This window comes from Nuphar pumila, chromosome 13 (genome assembly GCF_984573655.1).
Source record: "Nuphar pumila chromosome 13, dmNupPumi1.hap1.1, whole genome shotgun sequence".
Lineage (NCBI taxonomy): Eukaryota > Viridiplantae > Streptophyta > Magnoliopsida > Nymphaeales > Nymphaeaceae > Nuphar > Nuphar pumila.
Genome location: NC_143261.1, coordinates 72853677 through 72872572, shown reverse-complemented (window position 1 = coordinate 72872572; position 18896 = coordinate 72853677). Strand labels below are relative to the sequence as shown.

Sequence of the window (18896 nt, the reverse complement as noted above, 5' to 3'; positions counted from 1 at the left end):
TATGGGTTCATTATTGAACCCAACGTATTCCAAGTCACTTTCTAACAAGGTTTAGTCGTGTTATGATTGATATTGGTTTTCAATTCTGTTTAACTGGCACTGCTTTGTTTATTAAAAATTCTGATGCAGGGATCATTGTGCTTCTTCTCTATGTGGATGATATGATCATCACCGGAAGCGATAAACAGGGAGTTGAAACAATCAAAACACTTCTTAAGTCTCATTTTGAAATGACTGATTTGGGCTTGTTGAGATATTTTTTAGGCATTAAAGTTGTTTATTCTCCTAGAGGATATTTATTATCTCAGACTAAATTTGCTTTTAATATTGTTTTCAAGTCTGGTATTACTGATGATAAGAAAGTTGACACTCTAGAAGTTGTTAATGTTAAAATGAAGATTGATGATGGAGAACTTCTTGCAGACCCTACTCCTTACAGACAGCTTGTCGGGGCACTTTCCTATCTATCTATTACCAGACCAGATATAAATATGTTGTTCACACAGCAAGTCAATTTCAACATGCTCCTACTTCTGTTCATATGGGAGCAGTCATGCGTATTATCAGATACATCAAGTCCTCTCTTTCATGATGACTTTTCTTATCTTCCTCCTCTTCTCTTGATTTAATTGCATATACTGATGCTGATTGAGGAGGTGATCCCAATAACAGATACTCAACCACTGGCTTTTGTGTCTTTTTAGGGAATCATTGATCTCGTGGAGGTGTAAAAAGCAGCATAAGGTATCTCTCTCATCCACCAAAGCTGAATACAGAGCCATGACAACCACGACTATGGAAGTAATTTGGCTCCGACGACTGCTTGCTGACATGGGAGATGAAGCAACAAAGGCTTCACAAATGTGTTGTGACAACAAAAGTGCGATCTACATTGCCAGTAACATAACATTCCACGAACGCACCAAACACATCAAAATGGATTGTCACTACGTGAGAGAGGAATATCTACACGGGATAATTGATCTGCCATATGTCACTTCAGAATATCAGTTAGCAGACTTCTTTACAAAGCCTCTCGCTGCTTCCCGATTTCACTTTCTCTTAGACAAACTTTCACTCATTGTACCGTAAGTTTGAGGGGGAGTGTTAAAATGTAAAACTGTATATATATATAATAATATTATATTATTATATATATATAAATACAATTTTCATTTCTTTCTTTTCTGTAATTTTTTTTCTTTATTTTTATTTTTTGTCTTTATGTCATCTAGTTCAGTTTGAACTAGAATGACGGTTGCTAGTCAAGTCATGTCCAAACTTGACTAGCAATAGAGTTGTTGGACTGACACACTCCAATTGCAACAACTCTAAATAGAGCTGTTGGCAACTCTATTGAGTCCTCTTTCAGCTGTGTATATAAAGGGGTGCAGCCCCTCTTGTATTTAATTCCAATGCTTCTTAAGCAATTTGTTTTTCATATCAATAAAGAATACATTTTTATTTTTATTTTGTTTCCAGTTATACTCTTTTTAAAGGTTATGCTTTAGTGTCATTCTTGACACTTGCCCTTGTGAATCTAAGCTCGTGTTTCGAATATCCCCATTTCATTTCATTCATGTTCACTCTCATGCTCATTATGAAGATTTTCATACCCTTCATGTTCATTGATGAGATAAAAAAAGAAACGAATAATCATAGTTTTCTTGGATTTTTTCCTTGCTAAAACCATCTTCATTTTCAAGAAATGTAACATTTCGTGAAACATATAATTTGTTCATTTCCCTGTCATAACATCTATATCCCTTTTGATTTTCGGCATAGCCCCCAAAAACACAAAGGATTGCTTTTGGGGAAAGTTTGTCGTGAGAGAATTTTAAGCAATTTTTCAATAGGGGATATATTTTCAATAACTTTTGAGGGCATTCTATTTATCAAATAGACTGTCGTAAGAGCAACTTTGGCCCAAAACATTTTTTGGAACATTTTTTGGAACATTTCTTGATACAAGAAGTGTTCTAGTGGTCTCAACAATATGTCTATGCTTTCTTTCAACTAGTCCATCTTGTTGAGGAGTGTAAGGGCAAGATTTTTGATGAATGATGCCATTCGAATCAAGAAATTTTTTAAATTCTTTTGATACAAATTCCTCTCGGATTCGGATCTAAAAATTTGAATATTGGTTTTGAATTGAGTCTTTACGTAGTAGAAAAATCTTTTAAAACAATCAAATACTTCTGACTTTTGCTTAAGAAAAAAGATCCAAGAATGTCTACTATAATCATCTACAAATATAACATGGTAAGATACCCCGCCTTTCGATATAATTGGTGCCGGTTCCCATACATCCGAATGTACTAACTCAAATGGATTTTTGGATATAAATTGTCTTTGCCCAAAGGCTAAAGCTTTCATTTTGCCAAGAATGCAATCTTCATAAACCAAATTCTTTTCTTTATAATAAGTAAGAAATGAAAACAAGTGTAATTTGGTCACACTAGGATGTCCTAGTCTTTTGTGCCAATTTTCTATATCTTTTTTTCTCATAAAATTACAAAAAGATTGTTTTGATAACTCAAGATTTTCCATTACATAGAGATCTCCTCTTCTATAGTCTTGCCCAATCGGCTTTCTGGACTAGAGATCCTGTATTAAAGAATCATTAGAAGAGAATAAAACTTTACAACCATGATCCGTAATTTGTGAAACTGATAAAAGGTTCAAATTTAATTTTGGCACAACCCTAATATTTGGTATGTGAAAGTTTGGTTGTTTTTGAAAGATTCCAAAACTTTTGATTTTTAAGGATGTTTCGTCGGCGGTTGAAACATAAGAATCATTTGGAGTCATATGAAAAGAGGCACCAGAGTCCAAGATCTAAGAAGTCTTACTAGGGTCACCACTTGTGGATACGACCGCCCCCGAAAAGGAAGAAACTTGAGTTTTGAACATTGGTTGTAGCGCCTCCATTAATTGAGTTAAAGATAGGGAGTCAATGCCTTTGGAGTCGTCAACATCATTCATTTCTACCGAAACAAGTCTCTTATCATCTCAATGATCTTCTTTCTTTCTTTTTGGACAAAACGGCTTGATGTGTCTCGGTTCATAACAATGATAGCATATGATTTTGCCACCTTTTTTGTCATTCCTCTCATAGTTGTTAGGATTTCTCCCATTCTCATTTTTGACAAAGTGAGGAGGTTTATAACTCCTAGTATGATTACCGGGCTTTGACATAACAAGCACGATTTCTTCATCCTTTGAAGCAGATGGCTTCTTCAATCTATTTTCTTCCATAGTCAATTCTTCAAGAGTTTCGACTATGGATGGCTCACCTCCTCTATGAAGGAGAGCCGATTTAGTTCTCTCAAATTCAGGCCTAAGCTCATTCACAAATTGGTAGAAATGCTCAATTTTAATTTGATTTTCACGGAGTTCTACATTTTGAGGACAATGCCATTTTGGCTCAAGAAGAGCCAATTCATCCTAAATGAGAGAAAGTGCATTGTAATATTCTCTAATATTCATTTTTCCTTGGGTCATGGTTCTCACCTTGTTTTGGACATTGCATATCTGTGCAATATCTTTAAGACTATGCATGTCTTTAAGATATTTCTATACATAACTAGCGAAATCAAATTTCGCTAAGCTAGAACATTTGTGGATGTCCACACTATTGATGAGCCATCCAATTGTTTTGGAGTGATCCATCCTCCACTCTTTCCATTTTTTCTCATAATCGGAAACAACTTTACCCATTTCCTCTCCTTGAAGAGCAATCTCTTTCCCATTCTCAATTTTCGTAAGAATGAGCTTGGGTTTTCTTTCGGTACCGTTCACCAAACCCCATAATCCCTTTTTCCATATTTTGTGTTTAACTATGGATGCCCACATCACATAGTTTGTATCGTTTAGGCGTACAGGAATGGAGAACATTACCTCTCTTTCATTCTCCATTTCCTTACAAGGCTAAGAGAAAGGGTAGAGAATGAAGAAGAAAGAAAAAAGAGTGAAATACAAGACTTATTTGAGAGATGACATGCTTCCCGATGCAACAATCCTGGATTTGTTGTATCCCTTAAGCGTATGATTCTCCTCTTGATATTGTCACGAACTTTCTTCAAAAAACTTGCCTTTGGACCACCAAAGCTTTGATACCATGTAATGAAGTGGATTGAATCCGATACACATGCAAGAACACACTTTAAATCAAGTAAAAATACTTGATGGAATCACGAAACCACCCACACAAGGGTCTACAAACTTGTTATTGCATAGAAGCACTCAAGAATGAGTTGGGAATACAAGGCCACAAGAGGCCAATTTATAATACAATGGAGCCAAAAGAGTGCAGCTCCATATAGCTGTTGGGGCTGCACCCAACTGTCATAAATATAGCTGTTGGGGCAGCTCCAACAGCTATATGGATCTGTCCCATCAAATCTGAAAAAGACAAAAAGGTGAAAAAGGAAAAAGACAAAAATAAATACATGAAATAAAATGCAGAAATGTTAGCCCCTAATGGACTGATGCCTATTACAGAGAAAAGACCAAAATACCCCTAATGGGTATTTCGGTTAACAATAAACACATGTACATATACGTATATGTATATGTATATATACATATATATATATATATACATGTATATGTATATCTTAACAACCCTATTATTAATTATATGGACGGGGCCGACTCGACCCTGACCCGATCCATTGACATCCCTAGGTATGATAGCTTATGGTGTAATTCTTGCATAATACACATTCTGTTAGAAAATGACGTTTTATTATATTTGGATTGGATCAGGATAGATCCTTGATCCTGTTCACTATTGTATTCTTGTAGACCATGTAAAATGTTTCTGTATTAAGGGTATTTAGGTAAATTGCTGAACCCTAATGTAAACGCATTAAGTAGCAATGAAACTGGAGGCAGTCACAATAACAAAAATCGTGGACTGCTCCTCTATTCCTCACGTCTTCTCCTTCTTCCGCTTTCTCACCTTCTTGCTACAGATCATCAGGGGCGTCACTTTCTTATATGGTATCAAAGCTAGGCTCTTCATCCAGGCAATCGTAATAAGATCTTAAATACCTTGGTATCCCCTCCCTTTTCTCCATTCCTTTCCATTCTTGATTCATGTACCCTCCCTTGAGGTATGCTTCTTGCATAGTGATGAATAAAATAATATTTATTTTTTAGCCCTCTTGTGAATACCCCTTGTGTGGGTTTGGTATTGAGTGTGCCCTTTTGTGCACACTTGTTGTGCATGTTCTTTTGAATCTTTGGTGAGCATATTGAGTGTGATTGGAAGATTCTTGTTTCTTTACATGGTATCAGGGCTTTGGTTGCTCTTGACTCTTGAAGATTGCTTGTTGCCTCGTTTTCCGTACACAAGGAAGAAAGAAAGATCTTCTTGGTGAATCAAGTGTTCATGGAATTGTGCAAGTGTGGTTTGTTGGCTCAGGTGATCATAATAGTGTATTCATGCTAGTTCGTGGTGGTGTGCTTGTGTTAATTCTCTTTTTTTTTTCTCATCTATTTTCTTCTCTCATCTCTTTCTCTCTTTTTGTAAGAATGGATGACAATGAGAAAGTTACCATCATACCCATGAAGCTCAATGATACAAACTTTGTAATGTGGTCTTAAATAACGAATCACCACATATGGAAAAAGGGATTATGTGGATTAGTTGATGGTTCCGATCTGGAGCCTAAACTAGTCCTCACAAAGGTAGAAAATGAAAAAGAAGCGCCTCTTACGGATGGTAAGAAGTCTAAGATACTAACCACTTAAAAAATGTGGAAAGAGTGGAGAATTGGGTACACCAAGATTATGTCTTGGTTAATCAATAGCGTAGATATTAAAAAGTGCTCTAATCTCACAAAGTTTGAGCATGCCAACAAGGCATGTGAATACCTTAAGAATATGTATTCTCTTAAAGATATTGCACATGTGTCTAATTTGCAAAACAAAGTTTGGACCAGTGTTGTTAAAAACGCACCTCAAGGCGCAAACAGCGCGCCTCGCCTCGAGGCGAGGGCCTTTGTGCCTTGAGGCGCAGTAAAAAAGCGTAAAAGCATATAGGCGTACACCTCATGCGCCTTGAGGCGTATGCCTTGAGGTGAGGTGTGCCTCACCGTGAGGAGCACATTAAAAAAGAATCGGTTAACCAGTCTCGGTTTGGAAGAAAGCCTGATCCACCGTCTTATTCTCCAATCTTCCTGTCAGATTCATCGCTCCCACAAACAGAATCAGTATCCTTCATTTCATTTGGGGCGTTTATGAATTCCATTGAGTGAAGAGATATGGCGGTGTCTGAGGAAGAATTGGGAACTCAACCTTAGCCTGCGAAGCGCGTCCACTATCTCGCCAAGACCGTCCTCAAGGGCAGCGCCATTCTTCACGCCGCTCATGGTCGCATTCGCTCCCCCAAAACCTTCGATATCGTCCTCGGCAAGGTGCGTAGCGCGTTCTGGTTCGTTTTCCGCGGGGTTTTTGGTGGTTTCAAATTCACAAATTATTTCTTTTTGATAAATCCTGAATTTTGGCGTGATTGCGCATCAAAATACGAGTTCCTGTGTGGTTGAATTGATCTAATTGACTGGTTCATTTCGGAATTTTAGTGGTTGATCGACGTAACGATGATTTTATGATTTGTACCAGCTTCTTTGATCGTTGGCGAGCTTCTACATGCTTGAATTTTTGAGAATTGATGTAGTTCGATAAATTCACGGTCACAGTTGTTGATTGATACAGTTCTTTAATTTCTGTTCTATTGAAATTGGACAGTGTTTTAGGAAGCTGAATCAAGTTCTTTTTGCGTCCTCCTTTTGTTCAAAAAATATTGTGTTTGGCCTTCTTCTGTGTAGGAATCTTACTAGAAACATCAAGAAATATGGTTCATGGGGCATGTGGCAAATGATTCTTAACTAAATGAAGCATCTCCGAATTTCCACTTGCACAAACAACATTACAATATCACATATGAGTTTCATATACCCTTGAATTTTTGTTATCGATATTGAGAATGATGCTTTCACACCTTCGCTAAGCTCTGCAAATAGCTCCAAGTAGCAATGAATGAAGGAAATGGTGATTCTTAAATATTCAAACCTTCATCGGACGATCACTCCAACTAGGTCTGGGTTTAGTCTTATCGAATTCATGCAACAAGTAACAAAGTGCATCCACTCCATTGTTCAGTCCAGAGTACTGTTATCAATGCTCCGATTAATATGGTTATTTACACAATGCTTTCGCCGTATGCATTTCTTAGCATTTCATAGGACCTTCATACGTACCTACGTTTGTTACCTATATTGCAAACAATACACACACACCTTCACTAAGCACGATTGCGCACATTGTTCTCCAAGTAGCACTTGATTAAGAAAATAGTGATATCTAAGTATTTCAAACCTTTACTGAACATCACTCCAACTAGGGCTGCGTTTAGTCTTACCCAATCTACGCAACAAGTGTCTCAGGGCATCCACTCCATTTTTCAGTCCAGAATCCAATTCATTTACCATGTCAATGCTCCAACTAGTATGGTTTTTTACATAATGAATTTTAATTTTTACAAGGATCAGGCTTTCTTCCAAACCAAGGTTGTTAGTGCTAATATGCATTTGTTGTTAATGTTAGTTTTTTATTGAATGAATGCTCATATTTATTTTTTAGATACTTACATAGATCAAGTTGTTGCATTAATGTTACTTTTACATGTTAATCTCATATTTTTTCCGTATTTATTTGAGATTTTTTATTTCGTGTTGGTTGGTGCTTCATCAATAAAGCATTTCTTATTTATTTATAATTTTAGATAATTTTTATAGTTTTTTTAAGTTAATTTTTTTTAGGCTTACGCTTTGTGCCTCGCTTCAGATTTTGGTGGAGCGCCTCGCTACGCCTCAACGCTTTTCACAACACTGGTTCGGACAATGACTCAAAAAGATAAAAGATTAAGAAATATTACAATGAATTATCTGAACTTTGGGAAGAATTATCTATTCTTGAGCCTAAGTGGCATTGTCCAAAAGATGTAGAGCTTCGGCAAAAGCAACTTGATGAAAAACATTTTTATCAATTTATAAATGGTTTGAGATCAAAGTTTGAAAGCACCAAATTCACGTTTCTTCATGGAGGGAAAATTCTTTCTATTGTTGACACTCTTGAATAATTGAGTATGAAGGAGAATAGGCTAAGAGGGCATCCTTTGAAAAATGAAGATGACTTTGTTTTAGTCGTCTCTAGACCGGGAAACTACATGCATTGTTATACGCCACCTCATTGGAAACAAAGAAATAAGGTTGATAACAAACCTTATTGGAAATAAGTCAATGGGTATGACAAGAAAAAATTATTTGCTATAATTTTAATGAGCCAGGACATACCAAACCTCAACGTCCTAGATTTAGAAAAAGGGAAGAAAAGAAGGTGGCTTCGGTTGGTTCGTCTCAAGAACCGAGTGATTTGAACAAATTTCATGATGCACCCGTATCTATGTCACAACTTATAGAGATTCTTCAACCTCTTCTTAAAGGGGTATCTTCTTCAAATGGAGCATCGACTGGAGCCGCGGTTTTTTTCTTCTATCCCTATAAAACTCCTTGGCTTCTTGACTCTGGTGCTTCGTTTCATATGACCCCCCAATAAAATTGTTTTATCCGAATGTCATACCAACTCAAGCGTATCAAATGTTTTCACAGCCGATGGTTCATCTCTTGAAGCAAAAGGAATTGAAAATTTTGAAAATACTTTACGAAATTTTAAAAGATTTATTATTCCAAAAGTAAGGTATATTCCTAAATTAAATTTAAATATCTTATCAGTTTCTCAAATATTTGACCATGGATGTAATGTATCCTTCTCTTGTAATGGTTGTTGTGTGTAGGATCACCAGTTAGGAAAGCTGATTGGGGAAGGCCATAGACAAGGAGGTCTCTACTGCAAGGATTTTTTGAAAATACCTAAGGATACCTTTTGTTGCAGTGTTCAGAAAATTGGCTTAGATTTATAGCAGAAACGACTTGGTCATCCTAATGTATCCAAAATTCAATATTTTTCAAATCTGAAATTTTTTTGTAACTCTAAAATTTTTAAATGTAAAGACTATATCCTTAGTAAAATGAAAAGATTACCATTTCATGAAAGAACCTTTATTTTCTCTAGATTGCTTGAGTTAATATATTCGGATGTCTGAGGCCAGCACCAGTTATATCAAAGGGTGGATATGCATACTATGTGATTTTTATTGATGATTTCACTAGGCATACTTGGATCTACTTCTTTAAGCATAAGTTCGAAGTCTTTTCTCATTTTCAAATATTTTACAACTTAGTAAAAAACAAGTTTAAAAATAACATTTCTATCTTTGACACTGATTCAAGGAGATAATACTTATCAAAAGAATTTAAAGATTATTTGAATTTACATGACATCACACATAAAAAATCTTGTCCTCAGACACAAAAAAAAATGGTTTGGCCAAACGAAAACACAGACACATCATAAAAACAACTAGAACTTTGCTAATAGCGAGTCAAGTAACAAATGATTTTTGAGCTGAAGCAGCCCTAACTTCCATATATCTCATTATTAGAATGTCATCTTCTCTACAAAATATAATACCTGTTGAAAAACTTTTTAAATTTAGCTCCTGATTACTCTAGATTGAGAGTTTTTGGATGCAAATGTTTTGTTTTCACTAACAAAAATGATAAGCTCTCCACTCGAGCTATTCCCTAGGCCTTTTTAGATTTTGCAGATAATAAAAAAAGCTATTGATACTTTGATCCCAAAAGTAAAAAACTATATATTTCAAGAAATGTGTCCTTTTTAGATTTTTTTTACTATGAAAAGACTAAGGAAATAGCTGACTACTCATTCTTATTTGATTTGATTCCAAGTTATGAAAAACATGATTATGAATATGATTTTCATGATAGTATTGATATAATAGATTAATGTAACCTTGATAATGATCATGAAGAACATCTTCATAGGAACCAAAATTATTTGCTATATTTTAGACGTAAGGATCCCAAGGACTTCAATCACCCATGTGCATTAGAGAAATATGATAAATAATCCGAAGTTCAAACCAGGAGATCTTCTAGGATATTTAGACCACCAGGAAAATTTGTCTTATGATTTTTTTTTTTTTGCATTAATTTACTCATATATAGAACCTTAAACCTATACTAAGCCAACGAACATTGTGAATGCGTAGAAGCCATGATAATAGAGTTGAAAGCTTTAGAAAAGGCTAATACTTGAGTCATTCAAGATATCCCACAAGGAAAGAAAACCTATAGGTTGGAGGTAGGTATATAAGATCAAAACTAAGAATGATGAAACTCTTGAAAGATATAAAGTCAGATTAGTTGTCAAAGGATATTCTCAGGAATATGGCATAAATTACGAAGAAACATTTGTACCAGTTGTTAGAATGACTACTGTTAGGACCCTAATAGCCTTAGCTTTTGTTAGAAAATGGCCTATATTTCAAATGGATGTAAAAAATGCTTTTCTTAATGAAAACTTAGTTGAAGAAGTTTATATGGAGGCACATATAAATACTCCTAAGAGGAAAGCCGTTCGTTTGAAAAAGGCTTTTTATGGTATTAAACAAGCACCAAAGGCTGGGTATGACAGGTTTAGTCATGTTATGATTGATATTGGTTTCAGATCTTGTTTGTCTGACATTGCCTTATTTATTAAAAATTTTATGCAGGTATTATCATCCTACTTCTATATGTGGACAATATGATCATCACCGGAGGAGACAAACAGAGAGTTGAAAACATCAAAAAGCTTCTCAAAAAACATTTTGAAATGACTGACTTAGGCCTTTTAAAATATTTTTTAGGAATTAAAGTTGCTTACTCTTCTAGAGAATATTTATTATCTTGGTCTAAATTTTCTCTTGATATTGTTTTCAGGTCTGAAATCACGAATGATAAGAAAGTTGATACACTTGAGATTACCAATACCAAAATGAGAATTGATGATAGAGAACCGTTAGAAGATCTTACTCCTTATAGACAACTCATTGGAGCACTCTCTTATCTTTCAATTACTAGGCCTGATATAGTACATGCTGTACACACAGCTAGTCAATTTTAACATGCTCTCACTTCTGTTTCACATGAGAGCAGTTCTGCGTATTATTAGATATATTAAAAATTCACTTTCTTGAGAACTTTTTTTGTCTGCTTCATCTTCATTAGATTTAATTGTTTACACTGATGCTGATTGAGGAGGTGATCCCAATAACAGGCCTTCGGGTTTTTGTGTGTTGTTGTTTCGTGGCGGTGCAAGAAGCCACAGAAGGTTTCGCTTTCTTCAACAGAAGCCGAGTATCGAGCTATGGCAACCACAACAATGGAGGTGGTCTGGCTCAGAAGATTGTTGGCTAACATGAGAGTTCTAGTAACTGGTGCCTCGCTTATGTACTGTGACAACAAGAGTGCAATCTGTATTGCCAGCAATCATACCTTTCATGAATGGACTAAACATATTGAAATAAACTATCATTATGTTTGAGAGGAGTATCTTCATAGACTATAGATCTGCCTTATGTGATATCAGAATATCAGCTAACAGATTTTTTTACCAAACCTCTCGCCACTCCCAGATATCACTTTCTTAGACAAACTTTCAGTTATTATATCGTAAGTTTGAGAGGGATTGTTAAAATGGTACATATATGTATAATATATATATTTATTTTTTATTCTTTTTATTTATTCTTTTTGTATTTTACTCTAGTTCAAAATGAACTAGAGCTCTAACTAGTCAACAAGATGCTAACTAGTTGTAGAGCCGTTGGAGTTAGTCCAACGGCTATAAATAGAGCAGTTGGAGACGAGCTCCAACTACTCTATTGAGTCTCCTCTTCTTCTTTTCTCATGTATATATATAGGGGTTGAACCCCCTCTTGTAAGGTATGCTTCTTGCATGATGAATAAAATATATTTTTTAGCCTTCTTGTGAATACCCCTTGTGTGGGTTTGTTATTGAGTGTGCCCTTTTGTGGACACTTGTGCATGTTCTTTTGAATCTTTGGTGAGCATATTGAGTGTGATTGAAAGATTCTTGTTTCTTTACAATTATATCTGGATCGGGTCAGGATAGATCCATTGTATTCTTGTAAACCATGTAAAATGTTTCTGTGTTAAGGGTATTCAAGTAATTTGCTGAACCCTAACTTAAACACATTAAGTAGCAATAAAACAAGAGGCAGTCACAATAACAGAAATCGTGGACTACTTTATTCCTCACGTCTTCTCCTTCTTCCTCTTTCCCACCTTCTTGCTGCAGGTCATCAGGGTCGTCACTTTCTTACACATTCAGCATACTATATTATGTATATTACGCAAAACAAAAATCCCAAATTAAATGCCAATGGGTTAATCAACCCCCAGATTGTCATCCAACTGTATATACTTGATGTACAGTTGTGCTGTTTGCCTTATTACACTGGTAGAGCACAATATTTGTCTCATACTCCAGTTTCTTTCAGTTCCAAGAATCTGTCATATAACAAGATCCTTTAATAACTTGATTTCTAGTTATTTCATTATTCATCGTGCTCATAGTATTAGCTTCTCTGCTGCCTTTACAAAGTTGCCAATTAGGGATGCAAATTGAGTAAACATGCGTATGGATAAATGATCTCTTTGGAATATTCACATTTTGCTTGCATAAAGTTGAGCTTTTGCTTATAACACAGGATAAGCTGGTGATTTACTTGTTATCTTGGGTAAAAACTTGTTTTTTCTCCAAGTGTTTCTTCACAGCACAAATAGCAAAATTTGTAGTTTCTTTTCCAAATCTCATTGCCTTCCAAGTTGTTCAGAGGGCTATTGATGAACACTTGAAACAAGATAATGTTGCCAATTTGTGGTTGCTTATCTTCAATGGCCCCTCTTGAAAATATATCACTGTTAACAACCAGATTCGAATTAATCCTCTCTTTTATCCCATCATTTTTCAGTGTCAGCTTTCTGTACAGCAGCTTGCTTTCTTTCAATAGAGTTGCATGCTTCTGGAACTTGTTTTTCTCTTCTTTTTACCCAATAATTTCGCCTTTCAGGTGATTTTGCACATGCATTCATAGACCATGAAACGAGTGATCTCAAGTATTCGTAATCCAAATCTTTGGTTTCTTGTACTGCACTTTGATGATTTCACTGTGAAGAACATTTCTACTCGTCATGTGCAGCTATTTGTTAAGATCTTGTTTCTTATATGACCTTTTATATAATTTGAAGGTTCTGTTTTTTTCCTTTTAAAAACTAATAAATGTGGCCTGGAAGCTGCAGTTAATTGAGAATGCTCAGTGGGTACGGAACAAGGCAATATTGCTTACTCATTTTTCATCGAGATACAAAATGGAGGTGATTGATTTTCTTGTTTCACACACATGAATGACTTTTTCTTGGAGTCACGGACTTAATTTTCTGGTGTTGTTTTACAGGATATCCGTGAAGCAGTAGCAAAGTTGCAACCGAGATTGTCTGCCAAGGTCATTGCTCTGACAGAAGGATTCAAATCCATGTATTCTTAACTTGTACATATATATATATTGATAGCGTCAATTTCAGTAATTTTTGTAGTCATCCTTCCATTTCCTAGTTCAGCAGGTGCGTTCATGTTTACACCTTCCCGATCCCGCTTAGGTGTTTGATGTTTAATCAAAGCCATTTTCCCTTTATAATATACACCTGATCTCACTGCCTCCAAGTTGACTGAAATGGGAGGAAATATTGACTGGAGCTGACCATAATGACACTAGACCTAGGTCTAATCCCATGGCTATCTTTCTCCAGTTCCATCCAAGACAAATCTATATGAGTATGACATGTCCGAGTGCTTGCTCAAACTGGATATAGACACCTCAATTTTGATAGTCATTCACGTCAGGAGTTATATGCCAAAATCCAGTGTTTTCAGTCAATTTTAAAATTTTACTGTCTTCAACTTTATCTTTTTTCTCTAAAGCATCCTCAATATTTGTGTTCAAAATATTAAATAAACTAGATGATATTATCTTTTCAACAAGTTAAAAATCGGTTCAATAAGACATTAGAGTAGAAAGTTATTATCAAAACAAGGCGACTTGTTAAGAAAAAATCTTATTTTTTAAGTAGAGCTTATTTGAGTGCATTCTTTATTATTAAAATGATCAAATTTGATTTTTTACTTAAAAAATAAATAAATTAGAGAATGCTAGCTTTTCAACACATCAAAAATTATCTCAAAATGACATTCTATTATAACGTTCTGACTAAAATAAATTAACCTATCAGGCGTATTTTGTAAAAGGCAATTAACAAGGTGTTGACACACATGAATTGCAAATTTTGATGTGTCATAAAAAATTTTGATGCCAAAAATAATGAACTGTTAGCACCTTTGCTTGTCTTAGCACTTTTCATGATGTGTCGTCAACATTTTTTTAATAACATAGATTGTTGTCAGCAGTATGTCATCCGCAGTTCATTTGGCCTAAAAATGCATGCCATTTGGATAAAACTTGCCTTTAGATTCTATCATCTCCTTAAAAAACTAAAAATGAGATTTACTTAATCTTGAACCACCTAGGTCCTATTTAATCTCTAAAATTAAGCTAAAATGATCTTAACCCAAGCCAATAGGATCTCACCATGTCAACTTTGGACAAATTCAGATATTTGGATCTCATATTCATAGAATTAGGACCACAACCCGTCAGAAAAACTATAAATAGGGGCTTACCGCTTCAATGCAATGCAAACAGATAATAGTGACACTGAGGTCGTGCAACCAGGGATGGGAGCCATGCAGACGATCAACACAGTTAGAAGTTACGCAGTCGAGAGCATGCCAGTTAGCAAAGAGTTCATGTATCTGAAAGTCATTGCGAATGAAAGCTCTACTACAACAATAGTAGATTACGCGGCAACATATAACTTTGTCTCAAGGGAAGAGGCAGAGCGGTTGGGCTTGAAGCGTGGGCCAAAACAAAGGACCATCAATTCGGTAAACTCTGAGGCCAAGCCAATCCTTGGTGAAGCAAGGAATGTGTTTATTCAAATTGAGAGTTGAGCCGGTAAAGCCAACTTATCAGTGGTGTCCCTGGATAACTTCAGAATGATTTTGGGTATGGAGTTTCTTCGCAGGCAGAATATGATAATGTTGTCAAAGTTTAACTCGTTAACAATCATGGGGCTAAACTTTTCACACACGGTGCAATGCCTTACTCTTGGAGGTAAGTCTTCAATGCTATATGTTATGCAATTGAAGAATGGTGTCAAGCATGGAGATCAGACATACGTAGTCGCCATACGCATCGAAGAAGGGAAGGTGGAAACAACAGTGTCATCGACCCTTGCGCCACTATTGGTTGAGTTTCGAGGAGTGATGCCCTTGGAACTATCGAAACGTCTGTCGTTGAGATGCGATGTCGATCACAAGTTAGAGTTGACCCTTCGAGCAAAGCCCCCTGCCATGGTTCCTTATCGCATGGGGCCGACTGAATTGAAGGAGTTGCGCAGGCAGCTGGACGAGATATTAGAGGCAGACACGATTTGTCCTTCTAAAGCATCTTTTGACGCCTCAGATTGTGCCATCGACATAGTTATTATGCAGGAGGGTCATCCAATTGTCTATGAGAGCCGAAAGCTAAAGGATGCAGAGAGGCGTTACACAGTGCACGAGCATGAAATGACGACCATTGTGCACTGCATCAGGACCTGAAAGTACTATCTTCTGGGTGCTCAATTCATCGTTAAGATAGACAACGTCACCACGAGCTATTTTCAGACGCAGAAGAAGCTGGCACCCAAGCAAACTCGATGACAAATGTTTCTAGTTGAGTTCAACTTCACTTTGGAGTATAATGTGAGAAAGACCAGCGTTGTTGTTGATGCCCTGAGTCTCAAGGCAGAATTGGTGGCTGTGCGGGCAGAGCCTTTCAAAGTTCACTTGGAGGGCGCATTGCTGAACCACATCTACAAAGGAATGCAACAAGACACAATAGCGCAACACCTTGTCTCTCTGGCGCAGGCGGGAAAGACTTGGCGATTCTGGCTACAGGACAACCTCCTCATAACTAAAGGAGGACGCGTCTTCGTGCTGCGGTGGGGAAGCCTTCACCGCAAATTGCTTAAGGAGTGCCATGATACTTTATGGGCATGTCATCTAGGTCAAGAGCGGACCTTAGCACTTCTTGAATGCGGTTACTATTAGCCGCAAATGAGAGACGATGTGGAAGGGCATGTGCAAACGTGCCTTATCTGCTAGCAAGACAAGAAGACCAACAAGAAGATTGTCGGCCTCCTTGAGCCTCTACTTATCCCAAAACATCCTTGGGAAAGCATTTCCATAAACTTTATTGTTAGCTTGCCGAAGTTAGATAACTTCAGCTTCATCCTAGTGGTGGTGGACCGCTTATCTAAATACACCACATTTGTCCTAGCTTCTAAAGAGTGCCCTGCAGAGAAGATGGTGGAGCTCTTCGTCAAGTATGTAATAAAGCACTGGGGTGTACCAAGAAGCATTGTGAGCGATCGCGATGCTCGCTTCATGGACAAATTCTAGCATGAAGTGTTTCGACTACTCGACTCCGATCTGCTATTTTCAACAAGTTTTTACCCATGGACCGATGGGCAGACAGAGCACATCAATGGAATATTGGAGCAATACCTTAGGCACTTTATTAGCGTCAATCAAAAGGACTGGGTAAAGTTTTTGAACGTGGCTTAATTCTATTATAATCTTTAGAAGAGCGAGTCTTCAGGCCACAACCCGTTCGAGATAGCTATAGGACAACAACTGCTGACCCCACATACTCTAGCCGCGCAACAGAAGGGAAGGTCATCATTTGCCTATCAGTTTGTTCAAAATTGACATGAGCAAACTGAGCTGATGAAGGTGTTTCTGCACAAAGCGGCCAAGAGAATGAAGAAGTGAACGGACAAGCATCGTCGTCTTGCTAGGTTCCATGTTGGAGACCAGGTGTTGGTAAAACTTTACCTAGATTGCACATGCATCTTCCGTGGACAATACCATGTACTGATCAGAAAGTACGAGGGACTGTTCACTATCACTAAGAAAGTGGGCAACCTAGCGTACAGGTTAGACTTGCCACCAAACTTCAAGGTGCACATGGTGTTTCATGTGTGCAACTTGAAACCATTTCATGCAGACATGAGGGATCTAGAACGTAGGGTGCCACAATGCGCTCATATCCTATAGAGGACCTCGACATCATAACGGGCTGAGAAGCGTCTCAGCAAGATCCTTTGTCACAAGATCAATTACTTGGGCGAAGTGAAAAAATATCTGGTTTTGTGGTAGGAGACAACGAAGCCGACATGGAAGCCAACATTTCGAATGAAGAGCCTTTATCCAATCGAAGTCAGGGCCTATCACGAAGCAGATGACGTCGAGGGTAGTACATGACTTGAAGAAGAGAGTTTGTTCTCCTGCGAGTTACTTTGTACAGTTATGTGCAAAGTTTATTTTGCTTTGGTTGAGTCTTGATGTAAAGTATCGAGTCACTTGTAACTTTCTTCAAGCCACTCATGTACTTTGGTTTAGGTTGAAAAAATAATATGAATGAATGTAAATGCGAAGAACATTCTTTTATTTACCTTAGTTGTGATTGCTTTCGAGTAGTAATTGTGATTTTTGTTTCTCTCTATTCTTTCACTTTTGTTGCACTTTTCGTTATCAAATTTGTTTGCAGCAGTAAGTGAGCGACCGATCGAAAGGTCTGCAACGGTAAGCATGCTACTTCTATTAAAGAAGTAGGCCCGAGACGCTTTTCGTGCCTTGTTTACAATGATGTGAAGCACGCCCGCTTCCTGGAAAGGGAAGCCCTCGTAAATTAACAATTCAAACCGTACGAAGGGGTTGGGTTGTCTCAATAAATTAATCACATAATTTTATGCTCCATATACTGCAATATTTAATTCCATGAAATTAATGCTGTTCACATAATTTTTCTTCTTTTGCCTTTGTAACAAAACAAAGACGCAATTAATATATATTTTTTATGACGAGAAACCCCCCCGGCCGAAGTGAGGAAAACCCTGGGTGGGGTCCACGATCATCTTGCCTTAAGTGGCCCACCTAGGAAGCCAGTGGGGTTTGATCTGGTGAAAACATATCTTGCGCTCCCCAAAGAAGCACCAAACGAACCAAACTTGATAATGTAGATCTCAAGGTCCAGAGACTAGTTGGCAAAATAGGCCAAGATGTGGGCCAACGCGTCGGCCATGAAATTTCTGCATTAGTTGGATCAGTGACTTTGGGTAATGGGCACACCCTTGATGGGCCTAAGAGATGCGAAAGTTGTGTCATAGTGTCCGGTTTAGTTCGAACCCAGGTAGAACCAGACCCAAACCTGATTTAAGATTATAGTACTGAGTCTGGATCTGGGTCTAATCAGACCCATTACAAGAGAAATCATACCCGAATCCTATAAGGATTATATGAACTAGACACGAACCATACCCTGTAAAATAACATTTTTATCATTTTTACATTGAAAAATTGCAGTTATTAATCAGACCTTGGGCCCAGCCCAGGTCTAGTATGAAATTTTGCAAACCATACCTTATACGGTCTGATACGGGTCGGGGTTGGGTCAAATCCGATCCACTGACACCCCTAGTTATGGTGCAGATGAGCAAATACCCATGCCTTGTGAGCACTACCGGTTCATCGTAGGATACTGGATGTCTCCAGCAAACTTGCAGTCAATGTGTGACCAAATTGCCTGAAAGTTTAAAACGGTAATTTCTCGCAAGATTTTCAAAATATCGCAAGATTTATGAAAAACATAAATATCACAATTTAAACATGATATTTATGTTTTAAACAGCTATTTATCATGAAAAAACCATGTATTTTTATTTTTAAATAACTTTTAT

At 37.1% G+C, this 18896-nt stretch overlaps 1 protein-coding gene across 2 annotated transcripts in view; it reads left to right on the top strand.

The window, feature by feature from the left end:
* Positions 1-13694, top strand: part of LOC149818697 (tRNase Z TRZ2, chloroplastic-like) — a 35973-nt gene extending 22279 nt beyond the window's left edge. The window contains exons 7-8 of one of the 2 annotated variants that reach the window (XM_089986424.1): positions 13299-13373; positions 13454-13694. In XM_089986424.1, coding sequence (XP_089842550.1) covers positions 13299-13373; positions 13454-13543 — 165 coding nt within the window. In that variant the 3' untranslated portion in view covers positions 13544-13694. Of the gene's footprint in view, positions 1-13298; positions 13374-13453 lie in introns of those variants that run through there. The other variant, XR_016427456.1, reaches the window with a different exon arrangement.
* Positions 13695-18896: the final 5202 nt, after the last annotated feature.